Source organism: Malurus melanocephalus, unplaced genomic scaffold (assembly GCF_030028575.1).
Source record: "Malurus melanocephalus ecotype Western Australia unplaced genomic scaffold, MMel_1.1 scaffold_12, whole genome shotgun sequence".
NCBI lineage: Eukaryota > Metazoa > Chordata > Aves > Passeriformes > Maluridae > Malurus > Malurus melanocephalus.
The window spans coordinates 1,245,701-1,263,859 of NW_026623244.1; the positions used below are offsets into that span (position 1 = coordinate 1,245,701).

The following is an 18,159-nucleotide window of genomic DNA, read 5'->3' on the forward strand; positions in this document are numbered from 1 at the left end:
TGTATTTCTGTACAGACCACGTAGTGTATGTGGCCATAACATAGGACATCATGCAGCTCAAATCCTGTGTATTGTGCAAACCTTCCAGCTGGACAGCTGTACCTGTGTTACATTTTCTGGGGGAAAATCTTTATTGCTAGAAAAAGCCCTCTCTGTAGTATTGTGGGCAGTTCCAAGGACATAGGTACTGTTCCCTGCTGTCCGTGCTCTTCTCCCAGTGACCCACCAAGATCTGTCCCTATATTTTGGTCCTAGTTCTCTACTGTATTTGTTCAGGAGATTTGAGATAGAACCAGAGCAAAATAGAAGCCTGCCTTTATTTGAAAGGAGGACAGGAGAGATAGATTGGTAGGGAAGTGAGGCTTTGGAATAAGCAGTGGACTGAGCCCTGGGCTGCCATGGTGTCAGGGAGTGCTGGGCAGAGCACAGCTACAGCAGATGGTATGAGCTGAGTAGTTGAAATAGTACAAAAATTCTGGTTGTGCATATTTTAAATAGTGTCTGTGTCCAGGGAGGAGAGAGAATGACACATCCTAATCCTTTCCTTCCAATCTAAGTAGGTTGCAGTTGGATAATGCATGAAGTGACAGATGTATATCGTAGCTCCTTGCCAAACGGGCTTTGCTTCTTCATGCATGCCTTGTTGAGATTTACTAATGCAGCACAATTCCCAGAGAGGAGCCTCCTTCAGCTCAGCTGAAGGGGAGGGTATCTTGGACCTGCAAATCGGTGGTAAAGAAATGTGAGTAAAGTTTGCTGATTGAGCAATTAATAGATCTCTGGATGTCACACACTAGAACAGAGCTGCCTCCTTGCTGTTTTAATCTTGAAGGAGGTATGGGACTTTCATCCCATTGTTTCAAAACCTCAGCCTTTTAGCTGCTGTGTGTACTTTGTAGCATGTAGTAAAGTTTATTCTGCCCACTTGACCTTAACAGTGAGGTTGATGTAACAGAAGCTGCAGCTGGGGAATACAAATTAGCCTTTTGTTTGCCTTTTATTTTTTTCCTGGTAATTCTTAAGTCAAAACTTAATGAACCAAAATTATATGCTTTTGTATTCTCTGTAGATATAACTTTAACAGTAGGTCTGGGATGGTTCACTGACTTCTGCTTTATGCTATTGCCTGTCACAGAAGCTGAASGAAAACCAGCATGATATATCAGATTTGTCAGTGTAACTCAGAGCAGTGTCATTCTGCTGTCTGATGCTCTGCTGATTCTCTCATGAAACCATTTATCTATGTCTTTGCAGTAACTTTACATATCAGTCATGAAGTGTCAAATATCTTTACTCAAAGACTTTTTAATAATAATCTGATACTCTGAATGCTATTACCAGTCCTCCTCAGTGACACATGCACTGAAAGCTCCCCTGCTCYCTTCAGCAAATCTTGGTTTATACAAAATGTCCACTGGCTAGAGATAATCTTTGAGAAACAAAACAGAAATTACACTTTGATTACAAGGGGGCCCATATCTCCAGAATGCTGTTTAAGTTACAAACCTCATGTATGTTTGTGGTATCTCCTGCAGCACTGACAGAATCCAAACATGTATAATCTTGGAAATTTAACTTTCACTGTCAAAGTACTTTGCAAGGGGAAATTGTAATGGTGGCTTCCTGGCTTTTATCTGCTGGCTTAAAAATAGAGCTGCTAAACAAAATCATTGTGGAACCTTCTTTTCTAGAGTGAATTTTTAACGCTTTTGATTGTCTTGCTTCATGGGAGATCCTTTTTCTCTCTCCTCCCTCTCTATTTCCATGCACATTCCTTTTTTGATTTCCTCTGTGTGGGGAGGAGTCACTTGAAGGGCATTCCTCTCAAAGAGCAGTAGTCTTGAGTTGAAAGCCACAGGGCTGAAGACGTAAGCAATACAGGAGCTCATGGACAGAATAAGACAGTGGCACTAAAGAAGAGCTTTACCTTTGCTCTTGAGTGATCAGACTCCAGTGCTGCTGGTTTTGATGGGTCACCACTGCCTCAGTTCCTCACACAGAAGCCCTTCTGGAGCAGGGGTTTGGAAAGCTGTGTTGGAAGCTTGGAATGAGCATCATTAATGGTCATCTGCAGAAGAAGGGAAGGCACATCCCTGAAGAGTGAGACCACTCTGCCCAGCAAGAGRAGTTGAGTAGTTGGCTTTAGCTGAAGCAGAGCCTGGTGTTTGTATGGAGGAAAAACAGAAAAAACAACAATCTCTGTGGGAGCTGTAGTGGCCAGGGTGAACTCTGATAGCCTGSGTTATAAAGCAGCTTTGGTATGGGGGAAAGAAAAAACAGGGCCTTTTTCAAGCAAGTAYATGCTTAGCTCTGTATTACTGTTCTAGAAAAATCCCTGGAAGTGCCTGAAACAATGTGTGTCTGGACAGAGCAGCTCTGAACCTTCCCTTGGCCCTTTCAGGGACAAGATCTAGCTGCCCAGGGGTCTTCTGCAGTTCAATTTAGTGCTTTGAATGCAGTGGAAACCAGACACATTACTCCTTCTGCAGCAGTGACTTGAAAATAGAGGAAAAATTAATCCAATTCTACAACACAGAGCGGAAACCTAGCTAGGAATGCTGTCCTGTCCTTTGACTTGGAAGCCGGGCTTTCATTTGCCACATTTTCTTCATCAGGCCCCCTCCTGTAGTGGAGCATTGCTGTGGGGCAGGTGTCATATTCTGATGGTGCTAATTAAAACTAGCTGGAATTTCTTACCTGGGATGAGTCAGTTAAGCAGCCCTCCTAAGGGAAAACGGCAGAAAGTCTTTTCCTCTTGGATACAAAGATTTGGACAGATTTTACCCCATAAGAATTAGAAGGATCCAAAGGTGGCTGCTCAAGGGAACTTGACTTCAGAGATGAAGCTTTGCTGAATTCTCTGCTGTCAGATGCTCTGTCAACATTATTTTCCTCTTTCTGAGGTATTATTTCTTACTTTTTTTCAGTAAGGACTTCTTTGGTTTATTTTTCATTAATGTTTCCATGCTTCACCCAGCAACAAAATGCAGTTGAGCCACAAAACCAAACAGCTGCTTGGATCTGTTTTACTYTCTTCAAGAGTGTTTGCTTCAAACTGCTGCAACCTTTTCATAGCTCCTTTGTTCTGCAGTGAACAGGAGCTCTGGATTCACTTAATCTCCTGCCCATTCCTGTGCACTGACAGCCCTCTATTTGTTCCTTCCCTGCCTTCTTGTGACTGCTGGTAGAAAGTGCTTGGAAGACTGGCTGGTGTGCACTTAATTGCTTGCCTTCCCTGCCTTTAATCTAGCTACACATGGTGTCACATGAGGAGAGGGGATTGGTGACACTTTCTGTGTCTGCTGCTGCAGAGGAAGGATGGTAGTTCAAGTTTTCAATGCCAGGTGTTAATTTTTTCAGTTCCAGAGGGAAAGGTTGACCTTGAGTGTGATGGGAGTGCTGCAGTAAATGACTCCTGGTAGGTGGAAGAAGATGTTGACAAGTGTCTGTTCTGCTCTGCTCCTTGGCTTGCTCTCAGCAAGTCTGCTGAAAACCTCTGCCCAGCTGGGAAGGGGAGAGGTGCTGGAGATGAATAGGGATGTTAAGTTTTTGGCACAAACACCGTACTTGAAATCCAGTCTGTGCTTTTGAAGTGGTTGTCTTAGTCTGGCCCTCCTTCACCAGTGTCACACGTGCATTTCTCTGGAGTGAGGTTTTGCAAAAGTATGTTTGTAAAACACTTCACAACCCATGAATGCAAATGCTGCATCATCTCCTGTCATACTCAAACCTCTTTTTTTCTTTTGTCACTTTTTTATAAAATGTTTGGAGCTCGTTGCTGTAGACCTGTGCTGCTTGGGAGGTGCAAGGAGAGCAGCGTGCTGGKCCAGCCTCTCTGTGCTGGGGAGATGTGTCCCCCTGGGGATGCAGCGCTCGGGTTTCAGTAACACAATGCTTTGTGCAGCCGTGTGCGAGTTCRAGGAGCCAACTGGCTGCAGCTCCCGCGGTGACGCTCGGCTGATTTGGCAGCCGGATTGATTCTGTCAAGTTACAGTATGGGAGTTAAGTCCAGCTTCAAATCCTCTCCCTAACCCGCTCGAGGAACTTGGAGGGGGGGAGGGAGACAGGAAGAAGAGGGGGGAGCTCCCTGGGGACTTTGTGTCATTATTGGCATGGAAACATTCTGTGATTATCAGCAGCAGGGTGGTGGCAAGGGGCTGATTATCTGTCATGTCGTCAGCATAAATAACCAGTGGGCCCCTGAGCAGGGCTCCGCCTTTTGTAATGGCTTCACGTAATCGCTGCATAACAGTTTAAAAGCAGGCASTGCAGAAAAACAGCTGGACTGATCCTGACCCTAACTGATGTTGCCTTTTCTCCCCTCACCAGAAGAGAAATATGTCACTATCCAGCCGTACGCCAGCCAGGGGAAGGATGAGATTGGGTTCGAGAAAGGGGTCACCGTGGAAGTCATCCAAAAGAACCTGGAAGGATGGTGGTACATCAGGTAAAGAAGCTGTGCAACCCGCAGAAACTGTGACAATGAGCTTTTCTGAGCATTCACTGAATTGCTAGCTTTTAAGTCATTCTGTAGGTGGACAAAGAAGCCCAAATTGTTCATAATGCATCTTGAAGAAATGTAAAGAGAAGTCTGATGTGATACAGTGGTGACTAAAGTAACACTACAGAGTCTGCAAAGGCTGTGGACCATTCCAGTGAGGAAATGCCTTAACTTGCAGTTTTAGAGGGTTTTTTTTTCTTGCTTCAAGTTAAAAGCCCATATCTGAGTTAAGATCTGTGAGACCTAACAAGGCTTTCTGTTGTATATAACTTTAATGTTCTTCCAGTRTAAGAGTTATTCTGCAACCTATGTAAATCTATTTATAGCAATGCTGAAAGGCTGATTGTGATCTTGTGAGCTGTTTGGGGCAGGTAATGCTAYTTTCAGGGATACAAGATCAGTTTCCTGGCTACAGCCTTTTAGCAAGCTTACCAATGGTTTCAGCTAATTTGCTTTGACTTCTGTCTGTCCACTTTAGATATTCCTAATGTAGAGGGACAAGGGCGGGTGAAGTTGTTATTGTAGATGAAACTTTGTAGCAGAGAGTTTTGTTTTAAAAATCTCCTTTGTAAATGCTTATATAGGTTAGATACTGTCTCATTGCTGTGTCAGGATGAGCACTTTTCTTCATCTAGGTTCACACAGCATTTAGGTTTTAGGTTTCTTTCATGATTCTGCCCCTTGTCTTGTATCTGTATGTGAATCCAGCAGTACTGTGACGTCCCATTTCTCTTTAAACCAGATGTGATACAACAGGTAGCTTAAAAATGGAGGTTTATCTCTCAGCAGTGCAAAATATCTTGTATAGTCATCTTTTTCCATTCAGCTTGTAATTATAGTGATTTTTTTTCCTCTCTCCCTCCCCAAGTCATAACTTGCTTTTGTTTGAATTCTGCTTGATTTATCAGCTATGAATGAGGACTGTAAAAATGCTGACTGAAGCAATGTTATTGTTTTTCTTGATTTTCCTTACTTAGAAGAAAAAAATATCAAGTTTTACATCTAATGATCCCATGGAGAGAGTAAGCTAATAAAGATAGCAGTGGAGCCAGGAAGGCATTCTAGATAGGAGGAACTCAAAAATGCCTGGGTTTGGTCAGGTCACATTTTTTTCTCCCTTAATCATCTACAGAAGTGTAATCCAAAGTTTCAGGCAGGGGGATTGAGTACACAATTGAGGTTTTCTGAGGGGAGAACCRTTGCAAGAGATCTCCACTGTATTTTTGTATTCTCTTCCTGCAGTGTAACCTGRTTACTCCTTTAAGTTTCCCTTAACCATATTAACAGCCCTACCATAAGTAGAATTTTTTTCCCATTTTCCTCCCATGCTCCTTTGAGTCAAGCCAAAAGACACATCTTTCTATTCAGCAGAAATGCCTTCTGGAGCATGGTGACACTTGCTGCAGTGCTTTACATGGCACCTTCCTTCATGGCAATCTGCTGGAAGGACAGTGGATGCCCCAGCCACCCATGATAGCTGGGGAGTCCAGCATATGCTTGGCTCTTTTTTTTTTTTTTTTTTTTTTTTAAGAGGCGTTTTCATTTCAGAAGCCCCTCTTCTTGTTGGAAGATGAGTTATGTGCTCTCCATACCTGTGACAAGTATATGAGGTGCCACCTGTGCTTCTCTCTGCTGCTTTGGAGCACTRTGCTGCTTTCTTGCTGGAGCATTAACCTCTTAGAAACAGGTTTTTTTTCCATGGGCAACACTTGAGAAATGTTGAGGATGTGATCCATCCATGCAAGCTGGTGCTTTGCAGCCTGGATAGGTGATCTCCAACTTTTTCTGCTGTTTGATACATGTAAACTGCCCTGAATATTGTTGGGTGCCTCTCAGAAAAGGATTCCCTTCCTGCAGGAATTTGCTTCTCTGAGTGTTGAGTGCCTTAGGAGGAGCAGCTCCTTCTCCYGTTGTGAGTGTGAGGGCAGAGGGAGCAGGAAGAGAATGCAGTTGAATCCTGGGCTGGATGACAGACTGAACACACTTCAGTGTGTAGAGATAAAAACAAATCCAGTAGTTTGCAAATGAAATCCACCTTAAAGACATTAGCTTGTTCCACCTTAAGTATGCAATTTCTCCAAATTCTTGGCCATGTGCTGATCCTCATTTCCTGCCCTTCTTTTTCTTCTATTTTTTTCTTTTTTTTTTTTCCTTCTTTTTTTTTATTTCCCTAGTTTGCTTCCCTCTGGAGTAATTCCAGTGCTATGGAGCTGGAAAGCAGATGTGACTCTCAGACTTACAGAGGCTCTTCTGACTTTTTTTAAACATTCCTATGGTTTTAATCCATTTTTTCCTTCATGTAATATAAACAGGGAGGGTTTTGGAAGCATGAAGGAATCAAATCACTGCACCTAATTCTGAGACCCTCCCAATTCAATGCTGTACAAGCTAGAGGCAATATTGGTGTCTGTCTTTATTTTGCCCCACATCTATTATGACTTTAGAAAAAAACCCCAAAAACATCAGGACTCTGGAGAAATTAAAACAAGGCTCTGTCCTGGAATCCTGCTTATTTTCCAYTGAGTTTAGTCAGTGTTTTCCAGTGTACCTATAGCTGGCATCTATCATTCAGGTGTTACTTTGCCTCCAGGTGACAGCAATAGGTGCAATCCTGTGGTCCCAAGTGGACTGATTGCAGGGCAAGTAAGGACTAATATTCTAAGCAAAGCTTTTGTTATTTGTCTAATTCTTCTTCATTTTGAGGTTTCTCTGAACCTCAGCCCATGTGAATGAAGCACAGCTGGGAGGTGCTGGCAGCACTCAAATGAGGAGRAGTCTAGCATGGGGTCTGAAGTATCTCCAGTAGGTTGTGAATACAAATGAAGGAAGGATACTTGTGATTCAACTCYTAAGATGTGAAATTAAGATTGTTACTGGTTCAGGAATTGTCTGAAGTTGTTCTTCCAACCATAAAATGGGGAAGATCAAGGAATCTTCTTAGATTMTCTTTTTGAACAGCCTGAAGATTACCAAATTCAAGGACTGAGATAAAAAATGTAAGCCTGTTTGACTTATGTAAGGAGCTTGTATTTGTGACATTGCAAAAATAAACTGGTAGTTTCTGGTAACTACTGCTCAGCACTAACTTCAGGTAAAATTGGCTAACCCAGGAAGAAACAGCCTGCAACAGCCTCTCTAGTGAGGGTGTGTTACCCAGAGTAACTAACTGTCCATCCATGCTGCTGTTACTCTTTGAGAGAATCTRTTTGAGACCAGAGGTGTTTGAGGCAGAGGGGTCACACAGGCTGATGTAGATCTATTCAGTTGGCAGGAGTACTGATGAGCCAGTACAGAACCTGCCTGTGGCTGCCTTTCTGATCTGAGACTTGTTCAGTCTCCCACAAACTAAGATGGATGTAAACTGGTTTTTCCTGCTGATTTTGCCCAGTCAAGCTCTGTTGAAAATAACCTTTGGAACTGGAGTGCTCAGTGCATTGGCCACTGTGGCTTTCTTGCAGATGGAGACCTTTAGACCTCCACAGCATATAAACTCACAAATGTCCTCTAAAAAACTCACTTGATGCCAGGGCAGCAGAGAGCATTGGTCACTAGCTCTGCAAAAGGGCTGATAACTGTAAAAGGGAATGAAGCCAAAAGTCGTCAGGGCTGGAAAATGGCACTGGGTGATGCCTTGGCACAACAGGAGTTGTGGCATGTATTGAGGCCTGTTTTCCTTTTCCTTTTTTGGCTTGGTTTGAGGCCTAGCAGAAAAGCCTCAAAATTGACAGGATTGAATATATTCAGATTGTTTCTTGGCAAAGTATCACACACTGGATGCTGTGCATCTTTTGAAGGTCAAATCAAGTTATTACCAGRTTGCTACTTCTTGTTAGTCTCCATGCATTAAAGAAAGCTCAGAGCTGTTGGGATGCTTTCCTTTGCCATCAGAGTAATTGRAAAAAGTTGTCACTAAACTCCCTGAGCAGGGGACATCCTACATCTTTACCTTCATGTGTGACAGAAGGCAGGTCTGTAGGAGAAGCAGAATCTCTAGTAACCTGCCTGGTCTAGGTGGGTGGGGAGGAAAAGGCAGGATTTTGGACAGAAGGATCCATGTAGTTGTTGCTAGAAGTACAAAAATTCTATCTGCTTTTATACAGGAAATGTAATAAGAGGTCTAGAGAATCAAATCTACACTGCATTTTCCTGTTCTGCCCATAAAGTCCCAGAGCCACTCTCAAGTGTGTGGATGTGGTGGGGGAGCCTAGGATAAGACTTAATGCAGAAATCTCACTGGAAACCTCAGAATCCAAGTGTTGTCATGACAAAGGTGCTCACCTGCCAGGGAATGATTTGTTCATATTCCACAAGCCCCAGCTCCTTCCTCTGCTGTCTAATGAGGCTCTCTTTTCAATAAAGAACCTTAGAATCCTACTGTTTTAACCTTTGTATTTCCTGCAGATTTCCTGAGCACCAGGATTTTAATGATGCCTGCTTTCCTACTTACAGTTCAAGTTCCTGCTTTGGGTATCTTGAGAGATTAAAGGGAGGTTTTCAGTGACTTGCACTCTAGCAAGTTAGGGTTTCATTACGGAAAGCAGAATTTATCCATGTGGTCCTCCCTGGAGTCTGATTGTAATCTGAAATCCCTGCTGAGGTGTTAGGAATGGCAGGGCTAAGAAAAAGCATCTTCCCTAAAACCTGGTTGCAGAAGAATTACTTCAGTTTGAAGTGTAGCATGATCAGCTCAGGCTGGTGTTTTGGGAACACACACTGGATTCAGGTGTCTGTTCACATTTCCCAGTTTATTTCTTCAAATAGCCTCTAGCTTGTTTGGGAAAATGAGCCTCCATCAAAGCCATTTTTCCTTAGTCACACTGTTTCTTGCTCTYGCAGTGCTAGAAGCTGCAGTAGTTTAAGGGTCCCATATGCTCCATGAGAGAAAGCTGCTCATGCAGAGCTGGAAATTACGGAAGGAGAGCCAGTGTTCTTTATCATTTCAGGCAGGGAGGCTTGCACAAGGGAACTGCAGGCATAGGTTCTCTGAACTGGCTGCTGTACAACCTGACTTGAGCCCATTTTCAATTTGAGCTGTCACTAGGAAGTATAAAAACTATTAAAAGTATTTTAGTCGCTGTTTTGCTTTTTTTACTGTATGGGAAAACACAGAGTTTGCCTAGTAGAGTCTGGGGCAGGCRTAAAACAAACTGGTGAAGCTCTTTGCCTTGTGTGTAACTATTCCTTGTCCAGAGAAACTCCTTCCTTAGGGTGATTAGTGGCTTTCAACTACACAGTTCACTGCTGGCTCAGCTGACTTTGATATTTCCAATCAACAGATAATAAATGAATACCAACCACAAAATCTTACTTGAGAGCTGCAAACTTTCTTTGATGTTGKCACCCATCACTTTAGCTATTCCACCTGAAATGCATGAGAAGGCTGTGTCTGATGTGATGGTGTTTCCTTCTGCATCTGCAGGTATCTGGGCAAAGAAGGTTGGGCCCCAGCTTCGTATCTGAAGAAGGCTAAAGATGATCTTCCATCTAGGAAAAAGAACTTAACTGGGCCAGTGGAAATCATAGGAAACATCATGGAGATCAGTAACCTGCTGAACAAGAAATCATCTACTGACAAAGAAGCTCAAGTAGAAAACGAGTCTGCAGAAACTCATATCACCAAGAAGGAAATCAGTTTGCCCATCCTGTGCAATGACTCTAATGGCAATGCCATGATGACTCCAGACAAGCAGGCTTCCAAACTGGCCCAGGGCTCCCCAGCCATAGCAAGGATAGCACCACAAAGAGCTCAAATAAGTAAGGCAGTAAAATGGTCTGGGTTTGCAATGAATTCTTGTTCTCTACCTTTCAGGGCTGGCATTGCCTGTCAGCTAAGGTACCACGTGTCCTGGCCTTACAGCCAAGGCCACACAAACAGACCTTTGCATTGTCTGTAGATATGTCTACAAGGTCTTCAGAATGTGGGCCTTCACTAGCAGTGATAAAATTTAAGTTCACTTTATGCACAGGCTGGCTGCTGATTCTTTATCTTAGCCTGCATGTGTTTACTTCATTAATTTTTCCAGAGAAGAGTACTTTGTTCCTTTTGAACACTCCAAATTGTGCCCCTCTACCCCAGAAATGCAGATGATATGATGGCATGTTCAAGTTGAGGAGACCACCTGTGTCTTCTCTTGCATTTGTTCTGCTRTTTTCCTGGGGGCAAGTTGCTGTGATGTTTTTACTACTTCATCTGCAAAATGCAGATGCTGATGCTMCTCTGTGCAAGGAATGGCAAAATACTATGAGAGAGGACAGTGTGARTGTTATTTATTTAGTGAATTATTTTTACTGCTGGGGGGGAAARTAGGCCAGTTCTTTGCTGGCCAGTCTCCAATGGAGCTGGTCAGTCCCAGCAGAAAATACAATCCACTACTTTCTGGCAGTGATTTCCACTTAAATTTGCTGACTTAGCAGAGATGAATAGCTAAGCTACCTTGGTATTTCTAATATACCCTCATAGTTTCCTATCTTGTTTCATAGAGATGTCTTAAATATTGCAAATACTGACTACTCTGCTGCTATACAGTTTGAGAATCGAGCCGTTGAAAAATGTGTTTAGCAGTACTTGCAAAGTTGAATAAACTCTCCCTTTTCCCTTTCCTGCTCAGGTTCTCCAAATCTAAGAACAAGGCCGCCCCCACGAAGAGAGTCCAGTCTGGTGTGTATTGATTTATGGTTTATCTTAGCAGTGGGTAGGTGTCTGGGTGCTTTGGGAGACTTTGTGTAGCTCTACAAGGTGGGAGGGGTATCTGACAGATCCTTTATTTGCATGCCAGTTCATTTCATTTTTCAAGTGTTGAGCAGACCTCAGCGCATCCTAACGATAAATCAGGTTTTTTGTTACTCAAAATGTTGCCTCAACTAATCMGGTCTGAAGGGAGAATATCATAAAGCTGCTGTGTTCTGTGCATGAGCATTAAAGCTTTTTTGGCTGACTCAGAAAGTTTAAAGTTCCTCTGGGTGTCCTTAGCCCAGGCTGAAGCTTTTGACCTTMTTTTGTCCTAAACAACTGAGAACATGGTCCCCTCCTTCATTGCTACCACCTTTGACGTGGCTGAGCTCCACTCTTGTGTATGTTTAAAGTGGCTTGGAATCATGTGGAAGGATGTGATACAGGAATGAGACSCCCTAGGAGTCCTTATCCCCAAAGCTAGAATTCTGGAAATTTGTACCAATTTGAGATTAGAGCTGTCATCCTCAATAGGAACTAGTCAGTAGTGTATTTACATAAAAGCCATGCTAATAGCTTGTTTATCTGGGCAATACACAGTGTYTAATTTTTGCTATACCCTTTAGGAGCAGTATGCAACTTGAAATTTTTCTGTTATCTGAGATTCTTTCTTAACAAATGACATGAATAGCATATTAGCATTTTCTTCCTTTTTTTACATTATTTTCAATTAGACTTTGTTTTGGCAAGACTATGGCACTTAATCCCATGCTAAAAATAACAGTGATATTTTATGTGAARCCCTGAACATATCTGCTGTTTCCAATTATCTTCATTTAATCCAAACCATCCTATTATCTGAAGGCATTTTATTATGCTGTGCTCCTGCTGTATTTCAGCATTTATAGTGCAGAAACATCCAATTATAACATTGTTAGACACGGCTCCTAAGGTGCAGAGATGCATTTTCTGTGAAATGCCACATGCTGTGCGTGATGAAACATCAACTGTTAGTTACAGCAAGGGTATCTCAGAAATGGAGGAAGAAAATAAAGCACAGTATGTGGTTTGCCCTTCTTCCATTGATGGTTTGAGATAATTTTGTGTCTTCGTCTGTCCTGTGTCTGTCTGTGGATGCTCTGACCTGTGGTCAAGAGTTCCTGGCAGAGCTGCAGTTCTTTCACACAACCCTGAGTAGTGAAGTGTAGAAGCTGTGCAGCTTCACCATCATCTAGTAGCCCTGTAGATGAGCMCTGTGCTAACCCGAAAAGCTTACAATACTGAAATTCCTGAAAGGGCTCTTATCCCATTTATCACCTTAAAAAGTAATTGTAGCAAACTCTAAAATGTGGCAGCTTAATGTAAAGGCACTTAGCTTTTAGAGGAGTCTGGTATGCTGCCAGAATGGCTGTAAATAACAGTGTCCCACTTCTCATGGAGCCTTTATGAAGGTTGTGCTGGGATTGAGTAGAGGTTCTGGGTCTGTTATGGGGAGGAACTGGAATTGTTTTGATCCAGTAGTAAAGTCCTTCCCTTTTACCACTTTAACTGGACAAAACTCTTCATAGAGGTCTATGATATTATCCTTGTTTCTTGCTACAAAAGATGCTCATTAGCTCATATCAGATGGTTTAAGAAGTCCGGCAGCAGATTAAGAGCAATAATTCATTGGCATTACATTTTAAAATAGTATACTTAATGATAGGCAGAATCTGTTAGGGGGCCTGTTGCAATGCATTTTTCTGCAGTTGTGGCAAGTGATCCAGAGCTGGATGTTTTTGGACAAAATCTCAGYGTAAATGTGCTGCTCTTAGTGTGGCTGGAATGGCAGCTCACACTTACTTCACCCATGAGTAAAGCATTTTACTATTCAGTTGTAGATTGTCACAATTGTAATAGCTGGTGAAGGTGGCATGAACTGTGTATATGTTGAAAGGCTTTTGTCTTTTAGCCCACATCAATACATCAGCTCCCACTCTGGAGACTGGGGAGTTGTCATTAGGAAATAGCACAGGAAGAAGGAAGAGTCTTAGTGAATAAAATCAATCATTTTTTTGCGCACTGCTGTTCAGCTGCCTCTTTCTCTAGTTTAAATGAACAAAGCATCCTATTTGCCTTAGGGTTTTCAGTTACCCAAGCCACCAGAGCCACCCTCCGTGGAAGTGGAATATTACACCATTGCTGAGTTCCAGTCATGCATCTCTGATGGCATCAGCTTCCGTGGAGGACAAAAAGCAGAGGTGAGCCTTAACAGTGTTTCTGGAAAAACTGTAATATTTATCTGTTGYGTGGGAGTGGATTGAAAGGGGAGGAGAGGAAAGCAGCGGGTTGAGATTTTTTTTGTCTGAGTAACATGTTCCTTGTTACCTCTTAGGTTATAGAAAAGAATTCTGGTGGCTGGTGGTATGTGCAGATTGGAGAGAAGGAAGGATGGGCTCCAGCATCTTACATTGACAAGAGAAAGAAACCAAATTTGAACAGAAGAACCAGTACTTTAACCCGCCCAAAGGTTCCTCCCCCAGCACCTCCCAGTAAACCAAAAGACTCTGAAGAAGGAACAACTCCTGGGGCAGTTTCTTCAGGAGATCCCCAGGACTCTCCCCATAAGCTGAAATACGAAGAACCTGAGTATGATGTGCCTGCCTTTGGCTTTGACTCAGAGTGTGAAGTGAGTGAAAGTCATCACGAAGAGGGCACTCCTGAAAAACGACTGTTTCAGCCCCTCAAACCCTCACCTGTGTCATCACTTCAGAAAGCTAAGTTCAAAGTAGGAGAGTCTTCAGAAGAAGTTGCTCATGAAGAAGAGACAATCTATGAGAATGAGGGGTTCAGGCGTTACGTGGAAGATGCTTTGTCCAATAAGGAATCCAGTGGGGATTCTGATTCTCAGAAAAGCTCCTCTCTGTCCTTGATCCGAAGGAATTCTCCATGTTCCAGCTCTCCTGTATCATCACTCGTGAAGCCCAAGATAGACAAAAACATCCAGCCCGATCTCGGCAAATGTCACTATTCCAGGAGCGAGGAGACAAAACCACGGTCAGCTTCAGATGTCGGCTTACGTAGCGTGCCGAGAACGGGCATGAAGAAAGATCCCGGGCAGAGTCCTTCCATCAGAGCAAAGCCAATCGTTAGGCCCAAACCCTTCCTGAACAAGGCAGACTCTCAGAGCCAAGAAAAGATGGATATTAGCACTTTAAGGCGTCAGCTGAGGCCAACTGGGCAGCTCAGAGGTGGACTCAAAGGTTCAAGAAGTGAAGAGTCTGCGAGCCCACCCCGCACGGCTTCTGAGCACCAGGACGACCCCATTCGGAGAAGCTCGGCTGATATCATCACAGCTCCTTCCCGTGGCATCTTCTGCTCCAGCCATACTGCCAAAACTGAGCAAGAAAATGACTCCAGATGTTTCTATGTGACCACTGACTCATACCAAAAGGTACAGGATTCTGAAATTGGCTTCCCAGCAGGAGTAGAAGTGGAAGTGCTGGAAAAGCAGGCCAGTGGCTGGTGGTACCTGAAGTACGGAGACATGGAAGGCTGGGCTCCTTCCCATTATTTGGCTCTCCCTGATAACCAGCGAGAAACTACATCAGCAGAGACTGATTCCTCATTTGCCAGCAACAGGAAAAATGAAAACAAGTCCAATAGTTTAGAGAAGATAGAGAAGAGGGTTCAGGCTTTGAACACCATTAACCAGAGCAAACGTGCAACACCACCCATCCCAAGCAAACCTCCTGGTGGTTTTTCAAAAGCATCAGGGCCAGTTAAAATGAGGAACGGTGTGAGGCAACTTGCTGTCCGTCCGCAGTCGGTGTTTGTGTCTCCACCACCAAAGGATAACAACCTGTCGTGCTCCTTGCGCAGAAATGAATCTTTAACAACTACGGATCAACTTCGGACCGCGCGTCGGAATTCCTCCTTCAGCAATGCGTGGGCACAGCCTGGTGACACAAAGGGAAAGCAGCCRGAGCGACTGGGCACAGAGAGCTCTGAGACCACCTCCAACCTCCCCACGCAGAGGAATGGGATCCCTGTGTCCACAGTCAGGCCAAAGCCCATTGAGAAATCCCAGTTCATCCACAACAATCTCAAGGACATCTATGTTTCCATTGCAGACTATGAAGGGGATGAGGAGACTGCGGGGTTTCAGGAAGGTGTCTGCATGGAGGTCCTCGAAAGGAACCCAAATGGCTGGTGGTACTGCCAGATCATGAATGGTGTGAAGCCATTCAAAGGCTGGGTGCCCTCAAATTATTTGGAGAAAAAGAACTAATATTGCAATATCTTTAACCTCCCTAATTTATACTGTTCCTGCTGTGTACATGTGGAAAAAAMCCATTGCTACACAAAAAGACGTTTCCCTGTGCTCCAATTTGTACAAAGGAGTCTATTCTGAGGACAAATCTGCCATGTTCTGGAGAGGTTTGTGGGGTTTACGTGTTGTAAGCAACTCCAAGGAAGATTCAGCATAGTCAAATGCCTTTTTGTGAAGTTGTTAATAATCTTGTATGTGTRACAGGGTATGACATCCCATCCTTCCCATTATTGATAGGAAACCAAATGTGTGCCTTTTGTGAGAGAAATACACATGCATCTACTTGGGGAGTTCTGTGCCAAACTGTTTTACAACCTTGGCTCCCTTTCTCCTCATTCTTGCCCATGCGTGGAATACCCAAGAATTTTGAATGCTTTTCCACAACTTCAAGTGAAGAGCAAATGAAAGTTTCTGAAACACAGAGGGACTCTAATGCTTTGGAGATGTTCACTTTTTTCTTTTTTTTTTTTTTTTTTTTACTATACTCAACAGTTGGTAGGTCCAGAGTTGGAGCCTTTTCATCGTGGAGTTGTTTGGTCTTTGACTTCAGTGTCGTTGTGCCTAACTCACCGGGAAAGGCCATCAAGTGGTGTGGGTTGGGGGCTTTTTGTTTCCTTTCATTCTGTCTTGTTCTTTGAGTTGGAATTTCAGGTGTTCTAGGGCAGTGATGCCTACTGGTGCTTGTGAAAACAAACCTACAAACCCCTTGCTTAAGCACATCGATGACTGTGTAGGCTTCATGTTTGGTTCTGTGCCTGACTCCTGCCAGGTGATATTGGTTGATTCTCTTCCCAGAGCTGGGTTTCTCAAAACTTATCAAAGTCAACAAAATCCCTTAAAACACTAAAGGCAAAACTGTCAAATATGTTAATTCTTGTTTTGCCCTCTGGTCCAAATCCAAGGTCGCTGACTGCTGGCAGGGCCCACCAAGATATTAGTGAGAAATCTTTGCAACCTTTCTGCAACATCAGTGTTTACAATGAGTAAAAAAAAAAAAAAGCCATCAAACTCAGTCTGCACATAATTTGTATATTTTTGGGGAATTGCTTTTGTGTTTTGTTTTTGTCTTTTCTGTGCATTCTGGGTTCACTGTATTTTCTTTGTGTGTGTGTGTGTCTGGTTTTACCAGAGAAGACTTAAAACTGAAGTAGGAGCCAAATATGTATTTCTGTTCCCACTTGAATCCAAAAAGTACATTTGTACTGGAAAGTGGGCCTGGGCTTCTCAGGCTCAGAGATTTAATATCAAAGCAATTTGGTCTAYAKTGGATCTAACCAGGAAGCTCCCTCWTCTAGTCCATTTCTGTTTGCCTTTTTAAACTCATGCTTTGAAATGTGGCACATGGTGTGGGTAACTTGGGAAATGGAGGAGGTATCAATTGGAAAAGGCTGGGAATATGGAGTTATTTGTGAGGTAGCTTTGTACTGTAAACATAATTTACTAAATCCCTACTGTAGTTAAGGAAGTCATGCTTGGGGTTCTTTTTTAAATGGCCTTGTTAATCACTCAAGATCAATATCTAATTCCTTTAAATAATAGGCAGCATTGTAAATCTGTTTTAAGGGGGAGGGGCAGACCATTTCACTTCTGGTTTACACAAAGTATTGCATGCCCTTTTTTCCATGGAGTTTCATTCTGATTTGGCTGGGAAGTTAAAGGTTATAAAGGCTTCAAACTAGGTGGGATCAAGGGGGCTGAGTAAAATAGCACAACAATACCATATGTTACTGGGGATGTTTCACTGCCAAAAAAAATAATTAGGCAATTTATATGTCGTTCTTGTCCTTTTTTTTCTATTTTTTTCTTTTTTTTTTTTTAATTTGGGGAGGGGGTGTGTGTGTGGTTTGGGGGTTTTATTAATTTCCATGATAACACTGAGAGAGTTGCCTACAGCTAATATGACTGATGTCCTTTCAGTAGCTGAAACAACATCCAGGTGCCACAACTACAGACTGCAAACAGTGCTGTGGCTGGAGCAGCTCTCTGCATGCAGGTGGGGAGGGGGGGCTGTTTGTTTGGGATCCCTTTAAATTGTGGTGGCAGGAGAAGGAGGTGTAACTGCACAACAGYTCATATCCCAGTGTGCAGGGCTCTCTCTGTACCTTATTGTCGTACCATATGATGTCAAAGTGTGTGTCCAGTTAGCTCCATCTCACTGGATCTKTATCTGAGACATTGTGGCCCTGTCTCTTGTACTTCTCCCCATTTTGTACTAATATGGTAGCAGCCGTAAAGGACTGCTGGAGCTGTTGTGAGATTATAATAGAAGTATTATATTCTTCTGCTGGACAGTATTAAATAGAGCAATACATAGAGTTATCTGCTAGATTGCAGTACTAATAGTAGTGACTTAGTGATTCATATTAATGTTATGATTAATTTTAACAATAATGATGCGGAAGTGGTTCATTATTTTGAATTAATGCACTTTAACAATAAATGAAACCAAAATGGAAGCCAATGCAGAGAACTAAGTGCATTATTTAAAGGTGCAGTATATAATTATCATTTTCTTGAAGCACATATTTATTAAGAATTAACTTATTATTTAAAATATTCTGAAGTTTTGTTTAAAGACATTCCCACTAGGTCATCTCATTGGGGGGATGTAAAGCACAGCTCCCAGATCTTCTGCATTGAGCCACTGAATTCTCTGAGTGTGGTATGGCCTGACAC

General features: G+C 42.9%; 1 protein-coding gene across 4 annotated transcripts in view; it reads left to right on the forward strand.

Annotated features, from left to right (window-relative positions):
* The window catches only part of SH3PXD2A (SH3 and PX domains 2A), a 234,843-nt gene extending 217,564 nt beyond the window's left edge, over positions 1 to 17,279 (forward strand). For 3 of the 4 annotated variants that reach the window (XM_057379484.1, XM_057379501.1, XM_057379510.1), the window contains 5 exons: positions 4,330 to 4,447; positions 9,921 to 10,255; positions 11,110 to 11,159; positions 13,292 to 13,411; positions 13,546 to 17,279. In XM_057379484.1, coding sequence (XP_057235467.1) covers positions 4,330 to 4,447; positions 9,921 to 10,255; positions 11,110 to 11,159; positions 13,292 to 13,411; positions 13,546 to 15,441 — 2,519 coding nt within the window. In that variant the 3' untranslated portion in view covers positions 15,442 to 17,279. The remainder of the gene's footprint in view (positions 1 to 4,329; positions 4,448 to 9,920; positions 10,256 to 11,109; positions 11,160 to 13,291; positions 13,412 to 13,545) is intronic. The other variant, XM_057379494.1, reaches the window with a different exon arrangement.
* The last annotated feature ends 880 nt before the right edge of the window (positions 17,280 to 18,159 follow it).